At 40.4% G+C, this 22880-nt stretch overlaps 1 protein-coding gene across 3 annotated transcripts in view; it reads left to right on the top strand.

Annotated features, from left to right (window-relative positions):
* Positions 1-22880, top strand: part of COL19A1 (collagen type XIX alpha 1 chain) — a 398856-nt gene that overhangs the window by 275713 nt on the left and 100263 nt on the right. For all 3 annotated transcript variants that reach the window (XM_082474165.1, XM_082474166.1, XM_082474164.1), the window contains one exon: positions 6691-6744. In XM_082474165.1, coding sequence (XP_082330291.1) covers positions 6691-6744 — 54 coding nt within the window. The remainder of the gene's footprint in view (positions 1-6690; positions 6745-22880) is intronic.

The raw sequence follows: 22880 nt of genomic DNA, 5'->3' as shown, positions 1-22880 counted from the left end.
GAGCAGGTGAGAACTAGGAAGACCTGAATTCCCAAGGACAAAGTCGTAAGGTGATGGGACATTTAAAAATCTGGCCTGGTGGTGAGAAAACAAGAGAAACTCAACAATTAGAGCAGCAAAGTAACTGAAATCGTGAATGACCAGGATATGCCCCCCCCAAGGAAACCTTAATCCTGAGGATTATGGGTTTTAAGATCAGACACACTAGGGTTTAAATTTTAGCCCCACCAATTAAGAGCAGAGTGATTTGGAGCTAGATGTTTAATCTTTCGTTCTCTGTAAAATGGGAACAGTATCACTCACTCACAGTAGTTTTGAGCAGATTAAATGAAATAATGTAAGTCCATGCTTAGCACTCAGTGCTTGGCCCGTGGCAAGCATTTGATCAATGGTAACCATTTTAATAATCATTTGTCATAGACTTTTATGTTTCTTGGTACATGCACGGCTTGGGGCACACAAGGAAAATTTGATTTGGGGTTCATCCAATAAGAAGGGACTTAAGAGGTCAGACCTTAACTATACTTATCTTCATGACCAAATTGGTGCCACCATGGTAACTTCATAGGAATGCTAAACAGTGACAGTAGACCATGCTGATCACAGACCAGACCATCTGGCCCAGTCCAATGTTTCGATGAAGTTTTATCATTTATTCAGATTATCATTTATTCAATTATAGCTGAGGGGGTTTAGTTAATATTGTCACATTTCTAACTTGTTTTGAAAAGCCTCATTAGTTACTGGTAGCGTCCATCCAAAGGGAAAAAAAGGAAGGGAACAGAGAGATGGGGAAATTGTGACATGATTTAGAAATTTTAAGATCCCAACCTAAATGAGAAAAGCAATATTGGAAATAGCGTCCAATATGGATTCATCTTTCCTTAGCTCTAAACCTATTTCACATTCTTTGTTCATGCTGAATTGCATCCTCTTCCCGTGTCCTTACAAGAGCCACTTGTCTGATCCCTGAAATAAGGAGACCATCATGACTAGCCTCATTGCTGTCTTAGATGTATTTTTAAAGATGTTAAGAAATAAAATTCACTTAAGACGTTATGCATTCCTCATGTAAGTATTCCATTCCCGTTTTTTCACATATCGTTGATTTCAAAATGTGCTACCTTTTTACATCAGTCATTAATCTTATTTCCGTTCACAATGTAAAAAAAGAAAACTAAACTTCCCAGATGGTCTGTAATGTTTTCCTGTGTAATTAACACCTACTTCACAGTTGTGGGTGCCCGTCAAGGCCCTGTCTCCTCTTCCTCAGCATTTCCTCGGTACCTTGTTCAGGCTGAGTTGATGCCTAAGACTGTGCTAAATACACACATGGGAACAGGGGAATTCTGGAGAGGAGCCAGCTGCATTAGAAGACCTGGCAGTTTAGAGAGATTACTTACACACGTGTCTCCTCTGTGGGCTTGGGGTCTGCATACCACCCTTTATTTCAGTCCGATTACTACTGTAACTTGTCCTCCTCATCCTCATCCTCATCAACAACAAAAACCATCTGTCAGATAAGTACCAGTCGTCCATTATTTGCATTCTTCCCTTCTTAATGCTCCTGGATGGTCAAGTGTTTATAAATCAAGTGGCTAATTTAAGATACATGTGCTCTCATACTGCAAGTCATCCTGGAAGCATCAGGTTATTTTTACTGTTGAAAATTTGTAGATGTCATTTATTTAAATAGGCCTGGGTTTTGTTTTTTTTTTTCCTTCCTGACAGTATTGACCCTCTGTGGTCTTGTACACAGCAAATGCAGATGGATGAAGTCATTTGATAATTCAAATAAAATCATTCCATTGTGGAAATCTCCTGGTTTCATTTTTTTTTTAAATTTTTATTGAAGTATAACAAACATTCAGAAAAATGTATGTATCCTAAGGAGGCCACTTGTTGATTTTTCACAAATCAAGAACACCCTTGTAACCTGCACACAGTTCAAGAAACAGAACATCAGCATCTTAGTCTGATGCTCTCCGTCGCTCCCCACTCCCACATCGGTGACCTATTGCAACGTCTAACAGCTTAGCTTAGTAGTGCCTGCTTTTATTCCTTATATAAACTGATCAACGTTGTGTTTACACAATTTAACCATATTGTTGCATGTAGTTGTATTCCATTCATTTCCATTGTTATATAGTATCCCACTGTAATCTACAATTTACTTTTTCTATTTCTACTCTTAATGGGCATCTTGATTGTTGCTTTAGATGAAAAAATCCCCTCTGCAAGGTTGACAGTTGGTTACGCTTTTTTAACTGATGCACAACACAGATTTTAGAAGGTTTTCTTGATATATTATCAAACATTTTTAAATGGATAATTGGATAAAGGATGGTAGAAGGGCAGGGAGAAAAGGAACTAACATTTATTTTCCCACTGTGTCAGAAATTATAGTAGGAGTGTTGTTGTTGTTTTTAATTGTGGAGAAAAACACATAGCATAAAATTTACCATCTTAACCATTTTCAAGTGTACAGTTCGTTAGTGTTAAGTATAGTCGCATTGTTGTGAAAAGATCTCCAGAACTTTTTCATCTTGTAAAACTAAAACTCTGTTCCCATTAAATAACTTCCCCTATCCCCCGCCCCCCAGCCCCTGGCCACCACCATTCTACCTTCTGTTTCTATAAATTTGGCTCCTCTAAGTACCTCATATAAGTGAAATCATACGGTATTTGTCTTCTACTGACTTATTTCACTGTGCCTATTTCAATTAGCATGATGTCATCAAGGTTTATCCATGTTGTAGCATGTATCAGAATGTCCTTCCTTTTCAAAACTGAATAATATTTCATTGTATGTACCACATTTTGTTTATCCACTCATCTGTTAATGGACGTTTGGATTGGTTCTACCTCTTGGCTATTCTGAATAGTGCTGCTTATGAACCTAGGTGTGCAGATATCTCTTCACGACCCTGTTTTCAATTCCTTCGGATATAGACCCAGAAGTGGGATTTCTGGATCACATGGTAGTTCTACTTTTCATTCTTTTAAAAATCTGTGCAGTGTTTTCCATAGCAGTTGCTCCATTTTACAATCTCGCCAGCAGTGCTCAAGCATTCCAGTTTCTCCAGATCCTCACCAACGCTTATTTTGTTTTTTGAAACTAGCCATCCTAATGGGTGTGTGCGTGGTAGGAATTTTACACATGATCTCTTTTTTAATTCTTAACAAACAGGCTTCAAAGTGTAGGTACCAATTTTACAGCAAGGACATCTTGACACAAGAACCTTCCATAAAAGAAAAGGCTGGGATTCTGATCCAGGTGGTCCTGAAGTTGACAATGGGGTTTTTATTATTAAAGTTCCACGCAGTCACAAAACCAACCCAGATCTTTTGTTCTGAGCTACAAGGTTTACAAGATAAAGGGCTATGCAAGATTGCCTGACTTTAAATATGAAATAAGAGGTTGAGGTTTAGAACAGGAGTTCTCACAGTGTGGTCTCAAGGCCAGTAGCATTAGTATTGCTGGGAACTTGTTATAAATGTGAGTTCTCAGGTCCCACCCCGGACCTGCTGAGTCAGAAACTCTGGAAGTGGAGACAGCAGTCTGTTTCAGCTAGGTCTCCCGAGGATGCTGATGTGTGATCGGGTTAGAGCACCACTGGGCTTAAATCATTAGACAAATACCTAAACTGCTGTCTGATAACCTTTACACTGTTGCCAGACAGGAAACGTACATGTTGAGCACTTTGAGGTTTCCAGGGCAACCTGATACGGTAAACCTGCATTTTAGGCTTCATACTCCAATTTTCAGAAAAGTATTGGATTAGCCCAATTGTAATGCTGCTGAAACCATCCATTTGGAGGTTCAGCCAGACTCCAACTGATCAGAGCTGCTTCTGAACAAACGGCCACCTGGGACCAGGCATCCTAGCCAGGAAGGCCGCACCCAGCTCAGCATTTATCTGTTATTTGCTGGGATTTTCATCCCAACCCACATCCGAGTGCCCACTTTTTCTTTCACTTTACAGTGGGTCTAGAATGAAGGGCCTGAAATAAGAGGAGACAGAAGTGGAAACAAACACGCAAAAACAGTCCCTGTATCGACGTCAGGAGGGTATTCCATGGCCCTCTCAGGCACAGCCCCAGCCCCAGAATATGGAATCTAAAAAAGCCTAATTCATCGAAGCAGAGACAATGTTGGCTGCCAAAGGCTGAGGAAGCGGGAAATGAGGAGATGCCGGTCAAAGTGCACAGACTTCCAGTTAGAAGATGAATAAGTTTGGGGATCTAATGGTGACTGTAGTTAACAATATTGTGTTTATACTTGAAAGTTGCTGAGAGAGTAGAGTTTAAATGTTCTCAACACACACACACACAAATGGTAATTATGTAGGCTGATGGAGGTATTCACTAACTTTATTCCTAACATATAAGTGTATGAAGGCATCACTTGTCAGACATGAAACTTACACAATATTACATGCCAATTATATCTCAATAAAGCTGAGAAAGAAAAAAGTATTCAAATCTGCTTCAGGATGTTACTAGAAATTCAAGCCTAGAAAACACATTTAAACTGAAAATACGTGCTGGCTGAAGTTAATCTGTGTACAGTATGTTCCAATAATTTGACGATCCTCAGAAACATCCTACCTGCATGTCTACTGTTAGCAAGGAGGCATAAAGACAATCAGCGTTCCCCTGTGCTCTTCCAGAGACACATCCGTACACTCTTGACAGTCGCAAGGCTTTGAACGATGATGTAAGTCAGCACTGATGTGCAAGAATTTGGAAGCTTGCCCGTACCACACTGAATCATGAATGCTTCTTCTCCTCACGTTAAGACATGACAATGTTATGTTACAATATCTGAGACTTAGTTTATCTTAAACATTAACTCTTGTGATAAAAGTTGATGAATAACCTCATTTTCTCCACTTCCTGCCCAAATCAATATATACGTCTCCTTTAAGGAAAGGAGACTGCACACAAAGTTTATCCTATGGTTTTAACTTACCTCAACCTAAAAGAAAGAACCAATCACCTGCTCCAATGTCACTGATTTTGTTTCTTTGTGCTCTTGTAAATGAATAAATCACGGTGCTTCCACTTTGCAAGTAAACGTTTTATCATTGATTAATCCTCAGGGGCCGATTGACTTGCATTTACTAAAAGACCCAATATATTGATTTTCAGAATGTGTAAACTGCAAAACAAGAAAATTATGTCCATGTGTGTAACTTTTATTCAGTATACAGAATATTAAATTATATATTCATTCCAATCTTACAACCCCCCAAAGGAAATCCAATGTTCAGATCTCTAAAACACAAGGTACATGAAAATACTACTAATTATATTTCTGGTTTTAATGAAATTAAAAAAAAATCTGTTCTGTAGATGTTAGCCAGGATATTTTATGAATACAGCTGCTATTTTTATATAGAGTCCTTGATAGTATGTACTTAACTTGCCTTCAGCAATTAATGGAAGCATTTCCCACCCAATCACAGTGTCGCATTTGCTTACCTACCTTCCAAACCTTACTCTGCTGCTTCAGTGGGTATTGTATTTCCTACCCCACTCCAAGCCTAGATGAAGACCAGAAAGATCAAGCGAAAATTGCCTGACTCTTTCAGAGCAAGAAAATCCGTCAGTGAAATGGGCCTTTCCGTGTTTATGCTTACAATTCTCCCCAAAAAGAGTTGAAAGATCAACCTAATACTTTTACTTTTTAAGTAACAACTAGCCTTAATATGTATTAACATACTACCAATATGGTAATAAAATAAAGTTATTAGTAACAATGAAATAGAATTAGAAAACCTGCTCAGAAATGCTTCTCATTCAAAATGTGTGCTATCCGTACCTAGGCTTGCTTCCTTCTATGATAAAGGAAAAAAATAATTAAGAAAATAAATGTATAATAAATAAATGTTTTTTAAATGATACAGATACACAGGTACTTAGAAATGTCATTCTGGCTCTTGCAATTGGAATTTAGCTAGTTGTGAACTTGGGGAGTTAACATTCACTTACAATAATGAAGATTAATAAGCAAGGAGTGAACATTTTAGTTCACTTATAAAACAGCTTAATCATCCAGAGGGAAGAAAAGAGCTAGTTAATGTGCTTTTCACAACATATATAATTATAATATGGCTTACGGAAGTGCTTTGCAAACTTTAGTGAGTATGAGTGTTACCTGAAGGGGTTTTTAAAATGTGGATTCATGGATCCCTTCCCCAGAGATTCTAAACCAGTAAAGTCCAGGATGGAGCCCAGAAAAATGTATTTTTAATACCTGATAGCACTCTCAGGAAACTCCTATAAAATTGGAATTCAGATCACTCTTTGAGAAATACCAATTTAAGATGATAAATGCATTTATTATTGCACCTGAACCCACTGAATTATCAGATAAAATGCCCATCTTAGCCCATCTTTCAGATACTTTATATCACTTCGCTAGAGTACCAAAGTAGACAGCCTTTAAAGGGCTGCTAATAAGAGTCACAGTTTGTTCATTCCAGGCACTATTTTTCTCATCTTGGCTGCTAAAAATTGTCTCATAGCTTTTAGACTTCACAGGTCTTTAAAGGTCATGTGGACTTGGAATTGTTTTTTAACTTTTCGTTAATTTTTAGTCTTTAAAATCGCCATTTAATGTTGTCTCATCTTAAAATAAAATGTAATCACAGTAGCTATTGTCTGTTTCTCTTTGGTTTCTAGGGAAGACGAGGAAAACCAGGGCCTCCAGGAAAACCAGGGCCTCCAGGACCGCCTGTGAGTAAACAGTAGGGTATTTCATCAGAGTCCCTCTGTACTGCTGCGTGTTCATCTAAAGGTTATCTGAATCCCCTGTAGATAATCATTTCCATCTTTCCACTGTTTAACATGGTTGTTCTCCCTACACCTCCCACCACCACCAACCAAGAGATCAGGGAGGCTGGTGGCCGGCTCCCCCTCCTGCCCCCTTCATTCCTGGACAGGAGCAAGTGTACTGCCTGCATGGGCGCCCCAACCCGAGTCCCAGATCAGCGAATCCTGTGCTGAACCCACCTGAGCCCCATCTCCTCAATTTCTTAACATCCAGGCTGGTGGTCAGTCAGACATCCGGGGAAGCATGCCTCCTTTTCTTGACACAGCTATTTTGCTAGTAGAATTTCATAGAATAGTGTTGCTAAAGAGAGCCGTAAAGGTCGTGTAGCCAAGTAGCTGATCTCATCCTTTATCCCAGGCTTCTAGAGGAAGTGTGCCATTTCTGGTGGTTGTGCTAACTCTTCAACCCACTAGAGTCTGGTTTATGTCCAAGCTACTCCGCCGGCCCTGCATTCTCTATGATCACCAATATCTCTGAGTCACGAGATTCCCTGAGTGCCTTTCAGGCTTCACCTTATTTAACTGCTGTATAGGAACTGACGCTGTTGACTGTTCTATCCTGGAAACTCTCTATTCTCTTGGTTCATTAATGCTGATCGTTTTCTCCTACCTTTGAGGCCATCCTTTTTGTCTCCTTCCGTAAAGCAGTTCCCCCTTCCCTTATTTATACGTTGTATGGTTTAAAGAATCCCAGTCATCTCTTTCCACCCAGACATTCCTCCTGAGTTCCAGGCTCCTACACCCCACGGCCTGCTCAGTATCTCCACTTGGAGGTCTCATGTGTACTACAAACATAGCCTGTCCAAAACTAAACTCTAAAAATGATCCTAGATTTTTTTTTCCCTCTCTCTCATCCTCCACATCCAAATAGTTCCTAAATCATGTCAATTCTACTTCCCATTAGCTCTCATTCCTCATGCCACCACCTTATTTAGGCCCTTGTCAATTTGTATCTATATTTTTGTAGCCTTCTCCCAGCTGTCTCATTGCCTCTACCTTCTACAAGTGGGGTAATATTTCTAAATCATAACTCTGATCATGTAGCTCTTTGGTTGAAAACTCTTTAATAACTTCCCTTTCCTTCCATATGGATTTCATATCTTCTACAGCCATTCTAGTCCCTTCAAAGTTTGTCCTTTTCCTGTCTTTGTCTATCCTCTGTGCCCTTTCTTCTTTTGCAACCTGTAGTGTCATCTTCCGTTACGATCTCAAAATGCCGCACGTTGCAAATGTTCTCCCCAAGGCCCAGGTGAGCTCCCGCACCTGCAGGACGCAGCGCAGACCCCAAGTCTCCCACGAAGCCCTTGCCGGTGCTCTCAGCACAGCACGAGAGGTGTCATTCTCCGCAATCCTGTGAGCTTATGCCTCCTGCAGACACAGCACATTGTTTTGTGACTCTTATTTTCCTTGTCTTTCTGACCACTGCCCTGTGAATATTTTTTGAACCTCTATTTTATCATCATTGTCTAGCACAGTTTCTGGCATGTAGCATGTAATTATTAATTATTTAATGAATGAGTCAACAGATGAATATACTTCAGAGATGAGAAAATGAAGACGGGAAAATAAGTGACTTTTTAAAGGCCAGAGCCACCTGCACCACCACTAGAGGGCTCTAGACTGAGCCCCTTAGGAATCACTTAGGGTGTGGCCACATGCCAATGGTGAACAAGATTGCTGCTCTGTCAATGATTTCATTTCATCCATTTAGCCGTTCAAGTAAATTGTTCTCTTAGCAATGTACTGGTGTCAGTTGATACTGGTTATGAAACAACTGGGGGGGAAATGGCATAAATTGGGCATCCCGGAATCCAGTCTTTAAAGGAATCAGCTCTGTTGATTTTTATCCCAAATTTTCTGGCAAAAGAGAGAACTCATTGTAGGATTTTTGGTAACTGTCTCGTGCTATAAACAAGAAAAGCTGGTACAAGCTAACAGGCAAGATTAGACTTTCACATAGTTTTCTAAATGCATGATGCTGCTTTCAAGACAAGATAATTGTTGTCTCAGAGGAGGAATTTGAATGATGAAGGCCTTTATGACAGGCTTGCCAAATGTCTGGGAGAGAAGAGGATTACACCCCATCCTGGAATGAGTCCTCAGCTATAGATCAAATGAGTTTACTGAAGAATTTAGAAGATTAAGAAATATGCGACCATATGAAAGAGTTTATAATATTCAATTCCACAGGTTTGGATTGCCAGAGTGTTTGGGGGAGAGAGGTACTTATTTTATTTCAAGTATTAGATTTAGAATTTAAACTCAGCTATGGGTCTGATACACAGTGTTCATTAAATCCTGAGTACACGGTATTTAAAAGAAAAGTGGTTTATTTTGTAATATAATAAAATACCAATTTGTTAGACTACACAAAAAAGGGGGAAATTCTATGCAAAAAAGAAAAGGTTTTTATTCATAGGTCAGCTCTTGTTTAAAAAGAAGTATTAGACTATATCATCAGCTCATTTTTGTATAAGAATTGTGGTTTACAGAAACTCATTGTCTTTTTGATTCTGGGATAACTCCTCTAGTGGATTAAATATCTTTTGTCTGATACAAGTATTATCAAAACTCTATCTTGGGGTACATTTTTCATCAGCTTTTGTATTTTTTTAAGTTATTCACATAATAGATGACATGCATACCACCATACTGCAAAAAGTCCTTGTCATTCTTACAGGAGTTAGTTAAGGGAAGCATTGAAAAGAAAGGTGAAATACCTGGCTCCCCACATTCTTCTATGCCACCTTCATGTTTAATTTCCCTAAACATAATGTACTTTAGCAAGAGGACTGTTATTTCCCAAATGGTTAGAAATGAACAGAGTTCTTCAAAGTCAGTCCTTTCAAGATCATGTTAACTAACATTTTAAGAAAATGAGCTTATACAAAAATCAGCCTGCTCCTAATTCACATCATTTAATAGTTTCACAAACGATTAAACATTTATTTAAGGCCTACTATGTGCCTAACAGTGTTGGGAGCTAGACTTGCAAAAATGAATACGATGTGGCCCTTGCCCTTCAAGTATTTAAGTTTAACTCACAGAAAATGTGAATTTTCTGGAAGAGGAAGAATACTTAGAAAAGATAATGCCAGGGTGGTTTTCTTCTGGAATTGACAACTGAAGCATAAAGTTTGAGCCTTAGAAACAAGGAGGAATTCCTGCTCCTCATGACACGTGGCTGAGCCCGGAGGACGTTATGCTGAGTGAAATAAGCCAGTTCACCGAAAGACAAAGACTGCATGTCTCCACTTTATGAGATTTCTAAAATGGTCAGACTTATGGAAGCAGAGAACACATAGGGACGGGAGTACTGGGGAGTGTTATTCCACGGGTATAAAGTTTCAGTTAGGCAGGATGATTACACCCCAGAGATCTGCCCTACAACATCGTACCTGTAGGTAACCATACAGTATTGTGCATTTCAAAACCTGTTAAGAGGGTAGATTTCATGTTAGGTGTTCTTACCCCCCCCCCCCCCCCCCCACACACACACTAAGGGACACAAGGAAAGTCTGGGAGGTGCTGGGTATGTCAGTTACCTTGGTTGTGGTGATGAGATCACAGGTGTTTGCATCTGTCCAAACTCATCACATTGTACACATTAAATACGTGCAGTTCTTTGTGTCTCCCTTATACCTCAATAAAGCTGTTTCTGTAAAATTTGAGAAGGTCTGTCCAGTAAAGCAAATAGAGGGGAAGGAGAGAGCAAGCTAGGAGCTGCTGACAGAGGAAAGCAGCCTGAACAAAAGCATGAGTGCTGAGCCCCGGGGAGTAGGGCAGGCGGCGGCCAGACAGCTCTGACCACAGCACTGACACGTCGGGTCCAGCCCGGGCAGCACCCTGGCAGAACTGCTGTGAGCTCCACATGTCCCGAGAAGCCAGGACAATCTGTGAAGAGCTCTGAGTGGAGAGTCCCAGGGCCAGATTTCCTGATAGGTCTCTCTAGTGGCACAGTAGTTGGATTGCTGAGAGAGAGTGAGATCCATTACAGCTATCATAGTATTTACTAGTCATTTGTATTTTATTACAACTGACGTAGAGCTTAAGAGGCGTCCCCCTTTACTTGTGGGCATTTTTAGATCAAAATGTTGTTGTTTTTTATTTGTCTTCTTCCACTTTGTACCTTATGTGAGATGAGCCCTCCCCCCTTCACAACAGGAAGGAAGGTAACAAGAGAAAGAAGGAAAGGTTGGTAGGCACCAAGATCCTTCCGACTGAGATTGGGAGAAGGTGTCTGACTCACCCTACTGGCTGGCGCCTGAGATTCCTAAAGCATGTGTTAGAATGTCTTATGACAGTGTGAACTATAAAAAAATAGTAATTTTCTCTCTTATCAAGCAATAATTAAATAATACATAACGTCCCTCAAATGAGTGAATAGTATAGCATATAATTTTATTATATTATGTTTGAGCAATTAGCCTTCAGAAAAGCTAAGGGAAAATTTTTTTATTGATTTACTCTGACTGGTGGGATTGTCTGAAAAGAACCAAGGAATAGGAGTTTTTAGGATGCATGGATCCTTTGATAACAGCATACTTTGCTCAGTTTCTTCAAGAAAATGTTCTCCCCTTCAGGGCTTCAGAGATGTTCCCTACATCAAAAGTAGTATTGTTCTTCAGGGGAGTGTCAGTGACGATTTTAAAAAAATAGAAGAAAGAAATCTTTAATGGCCTGAAGCAACTCAAATAATTAAAACATTTTAACCAACCATTCTATTTGTGATTGTTTGTCCTGAAGCCAAATTTGTCTTTCCTCACTTTCTTAAGAAACATTTGTACCAAAAAGATTAGTTGTTTACAAAGAATAATTTCCCACAACTTTGTGTGTGTGGAAGGACAATCTTTTTCACCCTGAGAGAGTACATTCTCTAGGGGAAAGACTCTAATAAAGGAATATTTACTAAAAGTAGATCTTTGAACTAATGTTATTAGATTTTCTTTATGAATTAATGTTTCATCAAAGTCATATATATTACTCCAATTTAGCTTCCCAAACTTAATAGCAATTTTTCCTCTCTTTGAGGAAGGTTTAGTTGAAACTTAGACACATGTAATCTGCATACATAAGATTATTCTTATTGAGATGCTGGTAATTGAGGGGCAACTAACTGGTCCACAGAGCTGACCACAACCCTTCATGATGAACGCACTTTTTATAAACTATTGGTCCAATTTCCTGTTAATAAGCAGAGCTGATCTTACCTATACAAAGGGAAAAGCTCCCAAATTCCCCCAAGTAACTTCTGTCATCTTGTTTTGAATGAATATTCTTCATTGGAGGGAAACCATTAGGTAACAATGTCTTGGACTGATGATACCTGCAAATACACTAAGATTATGATTTTTTAAATTATTTATTTATTTATTTATTTTTGGCTGCGTTGGGTCTTCATTGCTGCACGCGGGCTTTCTCTAGTTGCAGTGAGCAGGGGCTACACTTCGTTGTGGTGCATGGGCTTCTCATTGCAGTGGCTTCTCATTGCAGAGCATGGGCTTTAGGCACACGGGCTCAGCAGTTGTGGCTCACGGGCTCAGTAGTTGTGGCTCGTGGTCTCTAGAGTGCAGGCTCAGTAGTTGTGGCACACGGGCTTAGTTGCTCCACGGCATGTGGGATCTTCCCCGACCAGGGCTCAAACCTGTGTCCCCTGCATTGGCAGGCAGATTCTTAACCACTGCGCCACCAGGGAAGCCCCTAAGATTATGATTGAGAGCAGTTTTCAGAGAGGAAGCACGAGAGCATTAAGCCTCTCCCTGGGGAAGGAAATAGCAGTAACTCCTGAGGAAACAGATTCCAAAGAGAGAGAAATGGACCGGGAGAGATGATTACAGCACTAGCTCTGTGTTCGGTGCTCCACTGCCAGCGCATTATGTAATCCTCACAACTATCATGAGAAGTAGAAATGATGCTCATTTTATAATAGGGTAAAGGATGCTTAGAAACGTCGAGTAACTTGCCCAAGATCACACAAGTATAAGTAGGGGTTGTAGACTTGAGACCCAGGAACGGACCGCTAAACCCACCTTTATTCTCTCACTCACTCTCCAGTAAAAATTTCTTTGTCTTTCAAGCCTTCCAGTTATCTGAGTGGCATAAAGGAATGGAAAATAGTGGCCTTGTGTTAGGATGATGAGGCTTCGAGAGTCTCGAGACTTGAAATGCCTTAGTTTATTTCAGAGTATTCCAGGTTTTCATTCCTTTAGAAGGGAGAGCAGAGCAGCTGGCAATGAGGCGGAACAGGAGAGTTTAACTAATGAGCCATTAAAGGCGGCATGTCTTCGCCCACCCGTTTGACACTTGCTTCACTTCTCATTCATCATCACTGTAAACGTGTTTATTAAAAACCACATTAATTGGAAAATGTGTTATTATTCCTTTCTGTTGCAGGCAGGGCCCTTGATTTCCTTTCTTTTTTTTTTTTTCCTCTGGCATTGTTTTTGTGCACTGTTTCATTACTGCAGTAAGAGAATCGGGCAGTGGGCTCACATGTGTCACAGAAATTCACCTAATTTGTAATGTGGAGCAGGAGCTCCCTCTACTGTTCCCACTGGAAAAGCTCTAGGAGAAGAATGACACTCTTCAGCCCTCGGGAGGCTGTCCAGGGTCTGGAGATTGTTCAGTGTTTGAGGCTTAATTATAAATCTACATGATTTTCAACGTTTATTTTCAGTATTTTGTTGCATCTTATGCTTATCCTGTATTTTAAATACAAATACTAGCTCATCAATAGTCAATTTCAATGTCAATTGGCTGCCCTCTAGAAGTGAAAGCCCTTAGCTTCCTCTAAAATGCTGACTTATTGTAACACGCTGATAAAACTCTGCAGCGTGAGTTTTTGTGGGAGCTGACTCTGATGGAATTTACGCTTCTTTTCTAAAGCAACCATAAGATTTAAAACATACACAAACGTGTTGTTTCCATTTTCATTTTAATTTCAGTGTAGAACTTCTTTCACCTTTAATGCATGTCATTGCTCAGTCCTGAAGGTTATGGTTACAGAGCAGGGTACATGGTTAAAAGAGTGAATTTAGGATGTGAAATTGAATTCATTTATCCAACACATACTTACCTCGATCACCTAGCATGTGTTAATGACTATTACAAGCCTTGAGTATACAGTGGTTTATAAAAAAAAAAACAAACAAACAGACAAATTAAAGCTAAGGTCTCTACCTTCAGTAACTTACACTCTATCGTGTGTGTGTGGGGTGAGGGACCGATGGTGAAGAGGCAATTCCATAGGCAGACAAAACAATTTCAGCTTAATATGCAGTGCTGCAGGGGAATAAACTGGGTAGCGTGAGAGTGGTTTGGGAGGAAGAGTTGTTGCCCTAGTTAAGGTGGTCCAGGTGGCATCTCTGAGCATCTAGGTGACGTTACTTGAGAAGGAGCCAGCCATGTGAGGCCCAGAGCAAGAACTTTCCAACCAGAAAGATCAGGAACTGCAAAGGGCCTGAGGTGGGAGAGAGGTTGCTGGGTTCAGTAAACAGAAAGGAGCTAGGAGAAGAACAGTGCCAGAGGAGGCTTTGGAGCTGAGTGGCTTAGCCTTATGAGAGTGGAATTGGGGAGCCGGGGGGGAGAATAAGTGGCAAGGAAAATAATCAACTGGTCACATCTCCCTTTTCTAGGTCTTTGTCTGTGTTTTTATCTCAAGTGGTTAGATTTTTATTTTGATGTGATGAGATGATTATTCCTAATGATAATTCTGAAGGCAACATCGTTGTAGCATATCATTTCTAGTCTTTGCATGGACAGGAAACAGACTTGTTTGCTGAGAAAACAAGGAAACAGACAAAGCTTTGACAGTTGCCCATTTCACTTCAGCCCAGCCTGAATCCAGGGGACACCATGTTTTTCCTTGGAGATGGAGAATCTCATCACATACAAGTCATTCTCTCTTCCCCACAGCTACACCTGAGGCTTCCTTTCTGATAGGCTGCAGGTTGAGATGAGCAGTTATAACCATGAAAGTCTATGCTCTGGAAACACCGTGGAACTAATGCCTTCCCACATCTGTGCCCTGTTATCCATCACTATCCCCACCTTTTCCGTCTTCATCTCCAGCCTTATTTCCTCTGCACTGAGGACCCACGGTGCAAAGTTAATGTTAGCAAGGCCCACCCCTAAGGGAAGTTAGTCCCCCAGACACATTTTGGACTGCTCAATAAAGTGGATGACAAAAATGTCCAATTAAAACATTTGACTTCTTGCTAAAATACTCTGTGTGACTATATGCATTTTGAGGACCATCATGTCTCAGTGGGAATCCAGTTCATAGTCTGAACATCCGTCTACAAGCCTTGACTTGATCAGGGTTTTCTGTTTCTCAGTTTTCCTTTCAGCAAAGAACTTTAGTCTCTTTGGTCTATTAACGGATAAAGGCCATGTACTGTACTGATATCTTTGGAGGAAAAGAACCTAACCATTTATCTGTGTCAATGGGAATAGTAATTTTATTCATAATAAAAATAAGATGACTTCCTCAGAGTTAAAAATAAAGATACCTAAGACCTATAAAATAGAGGCCTGGCCAGTTAATCATTTTTATTGCCACTCGTCCCCCACTGGGGCCATGGTCCCAGACAAAACAGCTGTTGCCAACATTAGTAACATTCCAGTGTCACCTTGTGTGGCCACAGAATCCGTAGACATGCATGTGAGGCAGCTGGGGTCTCAGGTGGAGAATGTGAAAACCAGCACTTGGGTTCCACTCCCTAATTACTTCTCTCTTTTTTCTCCCAATGAGCAGCAGCAGTGAGACATTATTAGCCACTTTCTGAATGCCTGAGTTTTTTTACTAATTATAGATACACTTGGGAAGAAAAGGATTTTATGTTCTTACAGCCATTGACTCCTTTTCTTCATTTTGGGTCATGTTATTGAAACCAACTATTAAGACTTCTGAATGACAGACGTTGTGTATAGCAACGATGGGACAGAATATTTGAAATCCTTGATATATGGTCACCAAACTTGTTATTGGGCCAGTGCATAGATTAAATACTGTTTCTTTGTGGGAGGTAAACAGTAAGGTTTTGATAAATCTGATCGGCCTTTGAGAAATATTCAAAAAGGGAGACTTGTTTCCTAAATAATCGTATAATTTGTATTTGATGATATCGTTTACAAAAGTATCTCCATACGGCATTTCATTTTACCGCGGTATAACTCTGTGAAACAGGCAAGAAAAGATTATCTCCATTTTAAAAATAAGAAAAGTCTGGGCCTCCAGAAGTAAGGGGCTTAGCTAAATCTATTCAGTCAGTTTTCTCTTCACAGCAGCTACAACCTGGTAGGAAATTGTTTCCATCAAAGGAGAGACTAAAAGAAGTTATGTGAGTAGAGAAGCAACAAGTTTTCAGCATGATCCGGGTGATCCGGGGGACCTGAAACATGAGAGGAAATTCTGTAGAAAGTGAGACTCAAAGGAGCTTCAGTTATATCTGTAATTTCAGTAAAAAGTAAAGAGATCTAAAGTAAATATGGCCGAAGGTTAGGACTTGACAGCGTTGGATTGCGGATTCATGGGGATTTATCATATTATATTCTATACTTTCCAGCATGCTTGAAATATTCCAGATTTCTTTGACAAAACAGGAAAAGCATCCTGTGGGATGGGCTGAGGTTAATATCACTAATTACTTCTTCACTGGCCTAGAGCGTCAGCGTCTTCTCTTTTGCCTGAAATCCTTTGTAGAATGGGGCAAAGTGTTTTAAAAATGAAATCATTCAGTGTTTTTTTCCAGAACTTCCCTGAGTGTACCCTCTGTAACCGTGCGGTTCAGTTGAGCCAAGAAATGTCATTTGCAGATTTATCATGAGTATGACCTACAGATCAGAAAGAAACCTTGATGTCAGACGTTTGAGTGGAAAGTGGAGGCTCCAATCACCACAAAAGAAAACCTCACTTTGCTTTTGTCCAGAGCTGTCCAGAATGTCCCCAGCCATTCGAGTTGTGCGCATGCCCTTGGCCTCTACGTAACTTGGCAGCGTGTAAGCCAGTGCCATCAGCCTGGCTGTCTGAAGTCTCTGCGGTTTGCCTGGGAATCACATTTTCTGTGCATAGGAAGCGCTGTCATCCTACCAACACTTGTTTTTCTAAACGTTCTTATTTTATATTGGAGCATAGTTGATTAACAATGTTGTGTTAGTTTCAGGTGTACAGCAAAGTGATTCAGTTATACACATACATGTATCTATTCTTTTTCAGATTCTTTTCCCATTTAGGTTGTTACATCCTGTTGAGCACAGACGTAGAGAAGAATTTGTGGTTACAGGGGTGGGCGGCGGAAATGGCGGGGGGAAAGGATAGTTAGGGAGTTTGGGATTGACATGTACCAACACTTTTAAAGAGAGTGAATATTATCAGTTACATAAGTGGAATCTCAAAGCATTGATAGCTGCAGGCTGTGTAAGCCAGCCTCCCTTCAGGTTTGAGAGGTGTATTGAGAGATTCCTGAGGTCAGACAGGGGGGTGCAGGCTCAGCTGTTCCCCAGGTATGGTTTCTGTTGATGGTGAACTTTGGGCGATGCCGCTGGATACAGATCCTTTGTTTCACCATCTCCATCCTTACTGGTTCTCATGCCCCGGTGGCTTTAATTGCCTCACGCAGCGTCAGTGATGTGGCTTCTGTGGGGAGGCAAGCCCCTCTTGAGATTCCTGTTGCTCCTTATGTTACAGGAAACTGACACATAACGTTTTTGCTTTTGCAGGACATACTGAGGGGAAATGAGTATGAAACATTTTATGGATGGATACGCAGAATCACAGCATTAGGGGAGGGATCATTTCTTTCTAACTCTCATACCATGGAAATCAGTCATCAGTGTCCCAGCAAGGCACTCTGTCAAGAATGCAATGGGCTTTATCACCAATTAGATGGATTTGTTTCATGGTATCAGGGAAAATAAGCTCCTTTAAAAATGATTTTTTTTTTCTCCCTTGGAAAGTAAAGTGTTAAAAACTTCTGAGCTTCACAGCATAATTTAGAAAGTCTGCTTTTATGAAATGGATTAATTACACCCATTGAATGCATTCGCTGTCACAGCCTCACCCTCCCACTCCTGTTCCAAAATGACAAGTGAAACCGGGCGCTGTGGAATTTTGCAAAACAATCAGGTCACATATTGAGTATTTTGCTTATTCATACAACCATAAACTGCCTCTGCTTGAGTTCCCTCAATTACACAGCTCAGTGTGCAGGCCAGAAGAGACAAGCCCAGCTCAAGTGAGCACTTCTGGAATACACAGAGGGATGCATTTGAAAAATGTCCAAAGTGGCAGATGTGAAAAATTCTCATTCAGGACCCAGAAGCTGCCTTCGCTGCAATCCTTCACCTGTTAATCGCGCTGCTTCTGAACTTCTGAACCAGGGTTGCTGGCAATATCTCAGACGGAGACACTTAGGAGCTACTGATCTTTCAAAGTATAGTGCAGGTATATGCCACTGGGGTGGGGCAAGGGGGACCTGGCTGAGACAAGAGAAGATCACTGCTGCTCTCAGAATTTCCAGAGATTCACCAAGAATAAACGTTGGCTGCTGGCTTCTAACGAAACTGCTCTTACCTTTTTTAGGGGAAGTCCCCAGAAGATGCCCTTGACCAATGCTTGAACCAGTGTATTGCTGTATCACTTAAATCCTTCAGATCCCACATGGCAATACACAAATCTCTCTTCCACAAGAACACAATGGCACAACTGTAGTTTTGTTTGAAGGGTATTTCATCTTCTTACTAAGTGTGACTACTTTCCCATGACTGTTCATCCACTGCAATTTCATGCTCGTAGGAATTTCAGCCTATCAAAATGATCCCTAAGCAATCTTACTCTCTTGTTTCTAGTCTTTTTCCCACCAACTCTGACCATTTTTGTGTTTGTTTTTCTTCTACCATCTCATAAATGCCAAGACTCTATCCCTCATTTGTTACCATTTGAACTTCAAAAGTTACTTAAGATGCTGATCAAGATTGCCAACTTCTTTCCTTTTCCCTATCAGAAGTCTCCCTCTCACCTCTCTCTAATCCAAGCCCTCCTTGATTTTCACATTTCTTGTATCTGCCTGTGGTTCCTCTCTCTTATCCTCACCCTCCTCCCATTCTGGTCACTTTCCTCTTGATCTCTTCTTGCCCAGTCTTTGAAAAAGTGCATCTACACTGTGTCCCAGAGCTCCCTGTGCTCGGCCCTTGTAGATTTTGTCTCTCATTAATAGATCTGCCATCTTTTACCCTTGAATGCCCTACTTGGTGTTTTTAAACAGCTCTAAGATGATTGATTTTTTTTTTTTTCTTCTCTATCTGTCATCCCTCTCACTGTGAGGCAGATAAAGGAAAGAGTTAAAATATCAAAGCTATAGCGTCAGGCCAACTTGGATTGAAATCTAGCTGTTGTCTGCTGGTTGTATGACCTTGAGTAAGATAGTAAACTTTTTGTTATAAGTAACATAAGGATAATGCCTACCTCACTGGGTTGCTGTAAAAGTAAAATGCAATAACATATGTACCTGCCACACGGTTACTACGTTCCAAGTGTTACTATTGTTATTTATTAATATTATTATCATTACCCCGTTTTATCATTCTCTGCCACCTGCTCATTATGTTTTATTTTCTTTCCCAGGATTTAATCCAGAACCTCCCATTTCTAAAGCAAAAGTGTTGATACCTTTCCAAGTTCTTTGATTAGCATCGTCCTATAGCTTTTTCCTCTGAGTCCCACTTTTTACAATCAAAGTTCATCTTAAGACTTAACTACACTTCTCAGAGCCTCATGCCAGAAAGTGAGTGCCAAAGGCCTGGGGGGCTGCGAAGCCACAGTCTTCAGGATCTGCACTCCCCCCTTTTCTGTACCCTCTCCTCCCTCGGTGCTGTCTTCTCCTGTCCCACCTGCCATATAACATCCCATTACTCCTCCCCTTTTTTGTCCCATCCAACTTGCTCTCAGGAAATACTTACTGAATGGTCCATAAGAATATATTCAAGTGGAACAACTCTTATACTTGGTTCTACCATTTGTTTATTGCATGATTTGGGGGTAAATCTATCAGTTTTTCCCTGTCAGATGGAGAACATAATCATACCCATCTCACATAGTCTTTATGAGAATCAAATAAGATGATGTGTTTTGCAGTCACATTACCCTGCCATCTAAGAAAATATAAGTGAAAACGTATTTAGAATTATGCTGAGCTGTATGAATATGAAACATTAGTATTACATCTCCCAAGAACACTTGCTTTCGAGCTGGTGATAAAACCCAACACCAAATAAACCAGTCTTTCTTTATGAAGTTTTAGGCAGGCATAAACCAGAAGGTGGGTGAGACATTTTCAGAAATAAGAGCCCCTTCCCAGGAACCTTAAATTTCACCTAATATGTGCTATCTGGCCCACATCCCCACTGTAATCCCGTAAAGGAGAACTTGAGCTCTCTGTGTTGAAATATAACCATAGTATAAACACTTAATGAATCCCCTCCTTGCTTCAGAAATCATATTTTGCAATTTGAGAGTTTTCAGCAATTTTGGGGGGGAGAGGTTGGAGTGCTGGTATCTCCTTAGCCACTAAAAATTTGTAGCAGAAACATTCTCTGAAAAACAATCTATTCTAAAATTACAACTGTTTAAGTTAATTAAATCTCAAGAGACAATGAAAAAATTCATTTACAGCCAATATTTAAGATAAATAAAAGGATCTGTGTTTAAAAGAAAAAGAAATTGATTTCCCCAATATTTTCTAAAGAGTACTTATTGATTTTTCTCTCAGAATTGGAGACAACTTTCCATGTTGTAATTCTGGTCAAAAATCCATCCATAAGCTCTTTTCTACTTAGCTGGAGCTCACTGCAGCTTTGTTTTCAGTTAGTTAGCCAGATTCTTAGATTAATCTACATCTGTTGGCCCTGTCTTCTGTGAGTTTGGAAGCAGCAAGACCCCTGCTCAGTTTGCTACCATTCCTAACTGAAATCAAAACGAACAAGCAAGAAATTGGCTATACCCTCAAAATTTTTCTTGCAAAAGATTCTATTGAATTCAGCAAATACTGGGATGGGGGTACTATATGTTATGATAAGATAAAAAAGATTGAAACTCCTGTCTTCAAGGAGTTTTCATTCCAACTGGAAAGGTAGACGTGTACTCAAACCACCATAAATCAGTATAAATGTGCTTCACTAATTTATATATAATGTTATAGATAGAATATATGTATAAGAGAAAAACTCATTCTTACATTAACCTTCCCAGCAAGTACTGTACTATTGAAATATGCCTCATCTTACCATTCCTATGAATGAGGTTAGGCTTCCTAATAATTTTTTTAATATCAGAAAAATAATTACCGATCTTTGCCTTTTCTACTAGCCATTAGAAAGTTAGAAATATTTCTTGAAAATTAGCCCAAATGACTTTTCAATAACAAACTTTCTATCTCTTCTTATAGCAAAGCTGTTTTTTAGCATGTTTTGGAAAAAGTTGATTAGTGCAACTTTCTTCATAGAGGTTTGTGGTATTTCAAAGGTGGTTAGCAAAGTTAATTGGAAACCCACGGGGCCAGAGGCAGTTGAGTACAACCTGAAAATATGTATTTGTGAGTCCTGAAAGGAGCCCCTAATGAGAGAGCTCCTAATGAAGAGTGTTGGTGCGTGGAGATGAGTGGTACCCAAATGGCGCACGGAGGCTCAGTCAGCAGTTATGGAGAGCTGAAGGATGCTGTCAGAGAAGAGGGAGGAAGGAAGACAGTTCAGGAGGGAGGGCCAGAGAGGGAGCAGAGTGGCTGAGGAGCCATGGAGACCTTGATTCAGAACGTCAAGGGTGTGCTAAAGCTGACCCAAAGGCCCAGCCCTGACGGGCACAGGGAGTTCGCAGCAAAGACCAGGGAAGGGAAAAAAGGCAAAAGTGGATTCTTTGAGCTCCGCATGCTGCATGAACTGGCTGAAAAGTGAAAGTGCGGCCAAGACCAGGACCGAAGAAGCTTTAACACAGAACTCTTCCCATCCTTTAAACGTTGGGAATCTGTAGCCCAAACTGAAATCTAAGGAGCTGATAATGCAAACAGTTGATCATTTTCACACTAGCATCTGATGACGCTTGTGGCAGACAGGATATTTCTCTGTCTTCCACCTCTAGCAAGATTTTAGCCAAAAAAAAAAAAAACCAACAAAAAAAACCCCTTTTTAAATGCTTTAAACTATTACCGAGCATATATGTTCCCAAGTTGAATGTATCTTTAATAATTCCCTTCATCACACCAGGCATGGTTGTTTGCAGTAGGAAACTACATCAGGGTCTCTCCCCACGCCAGGCTGATGGACCACTCCAGTAATTACACGCGAGCACAGTTGGGTTATGAACAGGTGTGTCTCCCGGGAGCTCATGAGCATTTTAAAGCTGTTGTGTAATTGTCTACTTATCCCGTTAACTCGGGCATCCTGTGTCTCCCTATCCAACACAAATAGGGCAAAGCCGTGGTATCTGTCACTAACAGGAGCAGGATACTGGGACAGTTTTCCTTTCCATAAGCATAATTTTAAAAATTCCTGCAAAAGTTATTTTAGGCTGAGAATCTGCTTTTAAGTTACAAGAGTTGAGCAAATAAGAAGTGAGTTTGGGGCCAGGCTGCCTTCATTAAATATTAGCCCTGCCGCTTACCAGGGGTGTGACCTTGGGCCAGTTAACCATTTCAAACGCTCATTTTTCTGTATCTTTGAATTGGAAATAATGATGGTACATACCTCATGGTGTCATCGTAGAGATGAAATGAGTTAGTCTATTTGAAACCCTCGGTGTAATGCCTGGCTCACAATACACACTACCTATATGTGTGCCATGGTTATTTGATGGATCCTTCTGCTCTAGTTGACAGACGTTGTTAATTGATCTGCTGTATTCAGGAGCCCCACTTGTTAAGCCTTTCCCTTTTAGCTAAGACAAATGTGTCTGAAGCTAAATGTACCTACCACATCACTAGTCTTTGATCTAATTGACCTTATGATCAATACACATTCACCATTCACCCAATGCCTGCTATGCAGATACCCCT

Source organism: Balaenoptera physalus, assembly GCF_965194825.1.
Source record: "Balaenoptera physalus genome assembly, chromosome: 9".
Taxonomy (NCBI): domain Eukaryota; kingdom Metazoa; phylum Chordata; class Mammalia; order Artiodactyla; family Balaenopteridae; genus Balaenoptera; species Balaenoptera physalus.
The sequence above is the reverse complement of the archived record's forward strand: the minus strand, read 5'-3'. Positions and strand labels throughout refer to the sequence as shown.